The sequence below is a fragment of the Elephantulus edwardii genome, unplaced genomic scaffold, assembly GCF_000299155.1.
Source record: "Elephantulus edwardii isolate Elephantulus edwardi_28Jun2011 unplaced genomic scaffold, EleEdw1.0 scaffold00367, whole genome shotgun sequence".
In the NCBI taxonomy this organism is placed as follows: domain Eukaryota; kingdom Metazoa; phylum Chordata; class Mammalia; order Macroscelidea; family Macroscelididae; genus Elephantulus; species Elephantulus edwardii.
In genome coordinates, this window is record NW_006400117.1 from 1,188,789 (window position 1) to 1,198,308 (window position 9,520).

General features: G+C 51.0%; 1 protein-coding gene across 1 annotated transcript; it reads left to right on the forward strand.

Annotated features, from left to right (window-relative positions):
- Window positions 1-336: 336 nt before the first annotated feature.
- Window positions 337-6,107, forward strand: LOC102847856 (formin-like protein 5-like). The gene is made up of 3 exons (XM_006902092.1): window positions 337-401; window positions 746-943; window positions 5,729-6,107. The coding sequence occupies exons 1-3, from the start codon at window positions 337-339 to the stop codon at window positions 6,105-6,107; spliced, it is 642 nt and encodes a 213-aa protein (XP_006902154.1).
- The last annotated feature ends 3,413 nt before the right edge of the window (window positions 6,108-9,520 follow it).

Consider the following 9,520-nt stretch of genomic DNA (forward strand, 5'->3'; position numbering starts at 1 on the left):
CCCTCCAGAGAAGCAGAAGCCAGTGCCAGGTCACTGCTGAGCTCTGTGACCTTGAGCAAATCCATTCCCTCCTGGTCCCCAGACACAAACCATCAGTCTTGCTGTCTATCAGGTTATAAGAAGCATATGTGAAAGACAGGTACCTGAGTGGAGGGGGACAACGCTGTGTGTGGCTTGTGGAAAGTGTGAGTGCCCCAGAAGTCACAGCAGGGTACACATGGCAGGAACGGCCGTGAAGACAGACACATGCAGAACTTAGGAGCAAAACTATCAGCCCTGGATGCAAAGCCCCTTTTTTGTTCTTGGCTGAGCAAACTATTTTTTATTAATTCGCTCATGATACAGCCTGCAGGTTATGAAAGAGGCCTCCCTGGAGAGGAGTCACTCTTCCAGCTGGGAACGTGTGGACATCCCACCCCACAAGATGTTTTCCTGGAGGTGGAGGCCGGCTGGAGGTTGAAGCTGGCCTGGGTTTGCACCACAGGACTGGCCCCAAGGGAACACATTTTGTCTGGAAGCCTCACAAAGAGGTCTTGGCATCTCTTCAGCCAGCTGGCCCGGCCTGGGTCAAAGCCGTGTTCCCAGCACCCTCACCCTTCCTCCAGGAAGCACCTCCTTGTGCCCCAGCCTCCATGATGCTTTTCCGCCCTTGAACTCACATCCCAGGACTGAGGGGGAGCCCAGGCTGTCAGTCCGGCCCACCGCACCTGGCTCGCCTTCCTCCACCCTGGGCCAAACCCTCCAGACGCAAGAGAAACCAGAGCTCGCTCAGCTGGCCAGCGCTCCGGCTTCCTGTCCAAGTGTTTGTGGCTCGGCTTCCTGCTGACGGAAGGGCGGCCGGCAGCTCTCCTCTGACATCCCGGGAGGTGGCTCCCAGGGCCCCGGCCGCCAAGCACGTCCAGCTGGCACCAACTGAGGAGCCGCCGCTGCGCTCAGTGCAGCTGTCAGTCGACATTCACAGGGACACTGGGGTCAGGCTGCAAGAGCTATAAAGAGGATTCCTTAGGGGAGAGAGGAAGCTGTGAATCAGACCAGAAACCCTGAGCACAAGCTTGTCCCGGGCAGATGGCCAGACCATGCCTCACACCCCACACACTTCAGGCTGATGGATCCCCCTCTCCTCACAGCACACCTCCCTCGCCACCTGCAAACCTTCACCCTATGTTTCTTCATGAGTGTCTACCACACGGCCTCCCTCTGACCCAGGCAGAACGAGGACAGAGCCCAAGTATCCAAAGTACAGGCCACCTTGGTTCTGACCTCATGACCTTGAGAAATTTAACATCCCAGAGGATCGGCTTCTCTTCCACAGTACAGACTGGAGAGGGAGCCTGGACAGGGGGATCTAGTGTGAAATGGGACAGACTTGCCCTACACAGCCTCAGGTGTCAGGCTGAGCATTATAGCAGGTGAAATTCTGTATCAGCCAGCAAGAATGGCCACACAGAACAGGCTATCCCAGGAGGTAGAGGGTACCTTGTTACTAGAGATATTCAAGAGTGTCTGCAAAGACTGTAAACTCTGCAGGACAAATCCCACCACTGCTGTAGGCCCAGCAACCAGCAGAGTGCCTGGCAAAGCGTGAGTGTTTGGGAATATTTGTGGAAGAAAGAGGAGAAGCAGGGAGAAAGGGGAAACGGCCCTTGCGTGCTTTGGGGAACAGAACCTTCCTTTCGAGGAGAGTTTGAACAAGCTGACATCTGAATCCAATTGTCTCTCATTCTCTGCTTGTAAGGCACTGATTACAGTTACCCACTCTGAGGGGACGTTGATGTGATAATGACTACAAAACAAAGCCAAAAGGCTCTCCCAGGATGGTATGTGACTGCAGGTGCAGCCCGTCACAGCTGAACACAGTGTTGTCTACTAATCGCCCTTGCACTACCCCTCACATCCATGAAGTCCTAGAAAATGCAAGTAGTCTGTATTTAAAGGAAGGGAAGTGACTTGTCTGAGACTCACCCTCTGGGCTCCAGACTCTGAGTCCAGGGCCCCTTTCTCCTGGGGGCCTCGGTCTGTCTGACTGCCAGCCACAGCACTTGAGGTCCATGCAGCTTGATAGTGTGGTCAAAATCAAGACTTCGCTAAGCACAGGAGGTTCCCAAATCCTCTGGGGGAAAAGAATGCACAAAAACAGATCTTCATCCACAGCATTCGTCTTTTCTCCTTGTTTCGCTCCCAGAAGGGAGAATGAATGAGTAGGAGAAAAGGCCTGGCTATCCACTTCTGAAAATCCTATTGATCATTACTGGTCCCATCCCAAGCCCATCATGTTGTTACTGTTGTGTACCATCAAGTTGGAACTGACCTTTAGCTGACCTTCCAGCAGGTTTTCAGAGAAAATAAATCCCACATGAGAAGACTGCCCATCTTTCTCCTGCAGAGCATCTGATGGATTCGAACCATACGCCTTTGCACTGATAGCGCAATTCTTTGCCATTAAGCAACCAAAGCACCATGGGGATGTCTAAACTGGACAAAGTTTCATTCTACCTTGTGCAGGGGGTGTTAGTAGCTTGTTAGGAACATCAGCACTCTGGTGGAGTGAACTATAAGGAGTTGCACTGCTGACCTGCAGGTCCCTTCTCTCTAACAATTGAAATCCACCAGCTGCTCCATGGAAGGAAGATGGAAAGTTTCCTCCCTTGTGGTTTACAGCCTTCAACACCCACTGGAGGGTCAGCTGTGAGTGAGTTCTGATATGACGGCAATGACTACAAGAGCAGTAACAGAGAGAAGATCTGGGATTATTAGTAAAGTTTTTCCAGCAATGATGTCACTCTGGAGACCAAGGTGAGTCTGATCCAGGCCTTAGTCTTTGCAATTATTTGCTATGTGTTCAGAGAGCTGGACAATGACTAGGGATGAGAGAAGGAGAATTGATGCCTTTGAGCTGTGGTGCTGGAGAATATTGACTATACCATGGACTGCTAAGAGAACAAACAGGTTCGTCCTAGAGAAGGTGAGATCCAGCTGCTTCCTGGAGTCAAGGATTCTGAAGCTTTGTCTGACATACTTTGCACATGGTGCAAGGAGTGACCAGTCCTTGGAGATGGACGTCATGCTTGGGAGGGTGGAGGGACAGCGCAGGAGAGGAAGACCCTCGATGAGGTGGATTGATTCAGTGACTGGGCTAATGGGGGTAGGTGTGTCAGCGACAGTGAGATTGACACAGGACAGAGCAGGGTTTAGGGCTGTTGTACATAGGGTTGCTATGAGTTGCAGGTAGCTTGATGGCACATAACAACAACAACAGTCTTTTCCAAGGGTTTGACTGTTTAAATATTAAGGAGGCTGTTTGCTGGTTTCCCTTCAGTTCCCTGCCGCATCTCACTCACAGGATCCCTGAAGGCTACATCTCCTTAGCTCCCAAGCCCTCTGGGTGGCAGGAGAGTAAAAAGCAGAGTCCCACTTCTCCCCTTCCTTTTTTTACTGGAGGCATCACTTCCATGATCTCATCTCCTGCGAGAGACCCTGTCACCCTGGACTCTGGAAACTCCACATCATTCAGTTTCCCATGGTGGATGCTGTCCACTTCCCACCCCTTATTAGCCTTTTCACATCTACCCACAACTTTGTAACTGTTGACGTTTCTGGAATGGACTGTTTCCCTCTACACCAATGTGAGTTTGGTGAGAGCCAGGATCCTTCCTCATCCTTTCCCCTTTTCTGGGGCTTCACCTCTGAGGGGACTAAAATGATGAAAGTAGGGGACAGTCCTGACCTGACCAGTGGGAGAAAGAGTTTACGCAGCACACAGGTCAGATGACTCAGAAAAGGGCCAGGCCCTCGACTGTCTTTAAATGAAGAGGCAGCCCTGTGGAATAATGGTCACCAAGAGAGTCAGGGGGAATGGGCTTAACCCCCTAAAGCCCCTGCTGTCTAGTATAAGACCCTTCCAACTGTGGCTTGTTCCAATGGTATGACACAGTCAGTATATCGCACATCTATGAGCAATGTGACCCAACCCTATCCATGCTTCAAGGTCCTGTTGGCTCCATCAGAGCAGGAGCAGAGGGCTCTTCAGCAACTTCCCCAAGGAAAGCAGGTGTCTCCCAGGGCAACCAGAACAGGAGAAGACACTCAGAGAATCAGCACTTCTCTCCCCTCCAGGCTCAGGGGTCTCAGCAGCCTGGCCTGAGGGGAGCTGAGGAAAGACCATGTTCAGGAGCACAGATACATCAGGTCAAAAGTAGGAAACGAGGCCTCAGACTCAAATTGATTATGCACCTACTATGAATGTGGCATCAGGATTGGAGGAAGACTCATCAACAATCTGCATTATGTAGATGATACAACACTGCTTGCTGAAACTGAAGAGACTTGAGGCGCTGGCTACAGAAGGTCAAGGCTTCGATATGGATTGAAGCTCAATATTAAGAAAACAAAGATTCTCACCACTGGGCCGATTGGCGGCATCAGGATAGATGGTGAAGAAATGGAGATTGTTAACAGCTTTAGTTTGCTTGACTCCACAATCAAGACTCTTGGTACCAGCAGCCAGAAAATTAAAAGATTAATTGCATTGGGAAAGTCTGCTGTCAGGGACCTCTCCAGAGTTCTGAAGAGCAACTATATCAGTCTTTAGACTAAGGTGCCCTGACCCAGGTCATAGTCTTCACAATTACTTGCTATACATCTAAGAGCTGGACAATGACTAGGGACGATAGAAGGAGAATTGATGCCTTTGAACTGTTTTGCTGGAGAAGAGTATTGAATATACCATGGACTGCTAGGAGAACAAACAAGTTCGACCTGGAGAGGGTGAAGCCAGGCTGCTCCTTGGAGGCAAGGATTCTGAAGCTTCATCTGACATACTTTGGACATGTTGCAAGGAGGGATTGTTCCTTGGAGAGAGACATCATGCTTGGGAGGGGGGAGCGACAGCACAGGAGAAGAGTACCCTGGATGAGATGGATTGACTCAGTGATTGAGGTAATGAGGTTAGATGTGTCAGAGACAATAAGGTTGGCACAGGATGGAGCAGGGTTCAGAGCTGTTGTACATAAGGTCGCTATGAGTCACAAGTGGCACATAACAACACATAACAACAACAATCTGCTCAGAATTAAGTCCCTTCACATATTCTATGCCTTCTCATTCACCAATCAATGAGAATGACACCCCAAAAAAAATCTAGCAGGCCCCGTTTGTATGCCTTCACAGGGTGTCGGCCAGGTGCTAAGCATGGGTTTTGACATCCACATTGAACACAAATCTGTTGTTCTTTGATCTTCATGACTGACTCAGTGGTCAAGAGGAATTTTTTTGATGACACAGTGATCAAACTTATTTCTCCTGGAAGTCCTCCTCTGGCATTATTTGGGCTGTCTCTGGAGGTCCATTGTCTTGGACAGCTGTAAAGTGGATGGCTGTGGATTTTCTTTTCGTGTGTATGTTCCCTGCGGATCTCTTTCAACACCTTCTTGACCTTGAATACTTTTGCTTTGGCTTCAGGTTTGGGAGGGCCATGCTAATCTTGTTTCTTCCTTTTCCCCCCCTTAAAGTTATCATCTTTAAGTTAATAAATCCAGGGTAGATGCATGGCTTGATGGCAGCATCCAGGGATAGAATAGCATTTTCTCTGAAGGCTGCTGTGCTATGTTGGCTAACTCCTTGGGCGGATCACGAAGCTCTCTGACCCCTGGGTAGGATTAAACAGGCTCTTCCTTCCTCCTCTTGGAAGTCTCCAGCGGCCTGACCTCAGAGTCATCCCACACGCCCTCAGTCCCCCTGACAGCCCGCCGCCACCCCGCCGTGGCGCCGGATGTGCGACGGAGGCCCCAGGTTTGGAGGGTTTCCGGGACTGGCCGGGTCACCCTGCGGCTGGGCCATGCCTGGCAACCCCACCCTTCCTGGCAGCCGGGCCTCCTCCTCGGCCCTCTGAACGTCTGCCAGCGGCCGGGAAGGGAGAGGGTGGGCAGAGGGGATGGAAGGTCCTGTTGGGCCGTGCGCCCTGGGTGCTGGGGACGGACAGGGGCGGGCAGGCCACTGGGCCCCCTCCACCCAGGGGTTCCCGCCGACCGCAGGCCTGGGAGAGCCGCGCGCGCCCCCTCGTGGGCGGCGTGGTGCGCGAGCCCTGCAGCTGCCCGGGCCCCCCGGGGTGAGGGTCCCAGCCCTTTCCCCAGAGACCTCAGAACCAGCATGGAGCCGTCATCGTGCACATCACCCTTGTTGATTTTTCTAGTGAGACATCTTTAACATTCCCAATGAGCAGATAAGAAGGTTGAGTCAATCTCTGGCCGACTGATGGGAAGAGGTGAGCCTTTTGTTTTGTTTTGTTTTTAATTTTATACTGGTTTACTTACTGAATTTGTCTACATTGTTTTTCACACCAGATCTTTCCCCCTTCCTATATCCACACCTCTGTCCAGCCATCAAATTATGCGAACCTATGATTAAGCCTCCCCCTACCCCACCCCGTCCATCCTCAGTCCTCTGCTCCCCCCTCCCTGGCCTGGATCCTTGTACTCATTCTACAATAGTGGTCTTATACAGTATTTGTCTTTATGTTGTTGTTGTTGTTTTGTGCCATCGAGTCACTTGCGACTCATAGCAACCCTATGTACAACAGCCCTAAACCCTACTCTATCCTGTGCCAATCGTACTGCCTCTGACACACCCATCCCGATTACCCCAGTCACTGAAGCAATACACCTCATAGAGGGTCTTCCCCTCCTGCGCTGTCCCTCCACCCTCCCAAGCATGATGTCCCTCTCCAAGGACCTCTCCCTCCTTACAACATGTCCAAAGTATGTCAGATGAAGCCTCAGAATCCTTGCCTTCAAGGAGCAGCCTGGTTTAACCCTCTCTAGGATGAATCTGTTTGTTTTCTTGGCAGTCCAGGGTACATTCAATACTCTTCTCCAGCACCACAGCTCAAAGGCATCAATTCTTCTTCTATCCTCCTTAGTCATTGTTCCACTCTCTGATGCATAACAAGTGATTACAAAAACCATAGCCTGTATCAGATGCACCTTAGTCTCTAGAGTGACACCATTGCTCTTCAGTACCCTGGAGAGGTCTCTAACAGCAGACTTTTCCATCACAATACGTTTTTTTATTTCCTGGCTACTGGTGCCAAGAGTGTTGACCGTGGAGCCAAGCAGACTAAAGTTGTTAACAATCTCAATCTCTTCACCATACATCCTGATGCCGCCAATTGGTCCAGTGGTGAGAATCTTTGTCTTCTTGACATTGAGCTTCAATCCATACTGAAGGCTGCATTCCTTGACCCTCTGCAGCAGGTGCTTCACGTCCTCCTCACTTTCAGCAAGCAGGGTTGTGTCATCATCAGCAAATGGCTTTCACATACAATCATTCTCTACTAAGAAGACAGCACAACCAGAAACTTGAAGAGGAAGAGGAAGAGGAGGAGGAGGAAGAAGAAGAACCACTTGAGCTGAGAGACTATTTGGAAGTAACCGAGGTGAGCCTTTCTGTGCCCAGTGCCCTTGATAGTTTTCTGTGCATCACCACTCTGAACCAGGGAGCTCTGGTGCTGTAGTCTGTAGGGAGGTGGTACTGGAGGTTGGACTCTACCAGCGGCTGCACAGACTGGCAATCACCTCAGGTGTGATTTACAGGCTCTGAAATCCTGCTGGTGGGTGGCCGAAGCCTGTCACAACCAACAGTAATGAGGAAATGGCCACCTTCTGGCTCATTCCCTCACCCTTTACACAACCATCACACCATCTTAAGAACAGGACTGGGTAGTCAAAAGAATCCGAGTGGTGTTGATCTGATTAAAGCTCCTTGACTGTACAACCAGCTGACCTCTGCCCAGACTTGGAAACAAGACCACCTTGCTTTTTCAGACCCCACTGTTCTCCAAGCCAGGCTTCCTTCCAACCCCACCTGTTGTGGGGGATAGAAAGCCTTCCTGCTGGCAACTGTGAGGCTGAGAAAGTCTTCCAGGGCGATCTGGACTAAACACAGTGTTGCTGAGGCCCCAGGCAGTTCAGTCACTCAAGGGAGGGGCTGGCTTCAGCCCTGTCAACAAACCCCCAGAAGCCTCCAGGCTGCCCCCTGAGAGCAGACCGGTCACCCCTGCCCTGGCAGAGAGGCACTGGAGTTAGGCCATGTTGGAACTACTTACTCAACAGGGACGGGGAGATGACCCATGCCCTGACTCTTTCCCTGAAAACAAAGTCCTTCCTTTGAGCTCCCCAGAGGCTGGCCTTCTGCTCTGAAATGCAGCCCCAGCTGCCCTTGGGGAACTCAAGGCCTGGCTTGGGGAGCCACTGACACAGGCGCCTGTCCTGCAGAGCTGGGTCAGAAGAATGGAGCCCAGAGCCCCACCTTACAGGAGACTCTCCCAGGCCTGGGGACCAGTTCTCTGCGCTGGCTGAGTACACAAGGGAGGTCTGCTGACCGCCTCAGGGCCCTGTCATGGGACAGAGCTCAAGGACAGGCCAGGACAGACAATGATCTGTGTTTTCTGGGATGGCAGCCAGTCCTTGTGCCCTAGAGCTTCCCGGCACTGGCAAGAATGGCAGAGCAGGCATCCACTGCTCCTGTCAGCCCACCCCAGAGCCACTCTGGGCTGAGACTTCCCAGAGGACAGGAAACTTGAGCCGGAGGAACCACACACAACACCCAGCCTTTCCCTTGTCCACTGCTTCATTAAAGGAACAGTGCCACATTAAGTGGAGGAGCATTAGGACCTGCGGCCTCAGGGCGGTGCCAGCCTGTGCCCAAAGGCCCACAGGGTCAAGTCTGTTTCATTGCCTTATCTCCCTGCAGGGAGGACTACGCTGCTCCAGATCATGGGAAAGGCTTTTGATTTGTCCTCTAAAACCTTGAGTTTTCATTCTAGTGTTGCCATCTACCTGTAAGGAGCTCTGGTGGCTTACCGGTGTGTTACTTGTTGGCCTTATAACCAAAAAGTCAGTGGTTCGAATCCAGCAGCTGCTCCATTGGAGAAAAATGGATAGTTCCCCTCCCCCATAAATATTTACAGCCTTGAAACCCCATAGAGAGTTGTTAGGAGTCAGATTTAACTTGATGGCAGTGGGTTTGTCTACCTATGGGACCATAGTCATGGCACTGTACCCCTCTGAGCCTCAATTTTCCTGGTTGTACCTTAGGCCAGGAACACTGCCATCTCCCTGTTGTTCAAAGTCACAGAGTATGAGCCAAGCACTGGAGTTCCTGGGAAGTAGAGATACTTGTGTGCTCAGTCTCTAATCAAAAGGTCAGAGGTTTGAGTCAGAGTGTCTCAGAAGAAAGGCCTGGCAACCTACGGCCAAATAATTAACCAGTGTGGGAAGTATAATTCTACTCTGACGCATGTGCACTCCCAGGAGTCAGGCTGACCCAACAACACCTGATTGTGGCACAAGATTTATGGGAGGGTTTCCTATTGAGATTCAGGTTAAGAGCTTTCCACATTCTTCAATGAGATGGAAAAGGCAATCTCCAATTTTGTATGGAATGGAAAAAAGCCCCGAATAAGCAAAGCACTCCTTAAGAATAGAAGAACGGTAGGAGGTATCTCACTCCCTGATTTCAAATCCTA

Excerpts from the sequence above, each read along its gene's own strand:
- LOC102847856 (XM_006902092.1), top strand. The coding sequence starts at position 337 with ATGATACAGCCTGCAGGTTATGAAAGAGGCCTCCCTGGAGAGGAGTCA. Across the intron at positions 402-745 it reads TCACTCTTCCAGCTGGGAAC|ACGCAAGAGAAACCAGAGCT; the intron begins GTGTGGACATCC and ends CAAACCCTCCAG. Across the intron at positions 944-5,728 it reads CCGCTGCGCTCAGTGCAGCT|TCCCCCTGACAGCCCGCCGC; the intron begins GTCAGTCGACAT and ends ACACGCCCTCAG.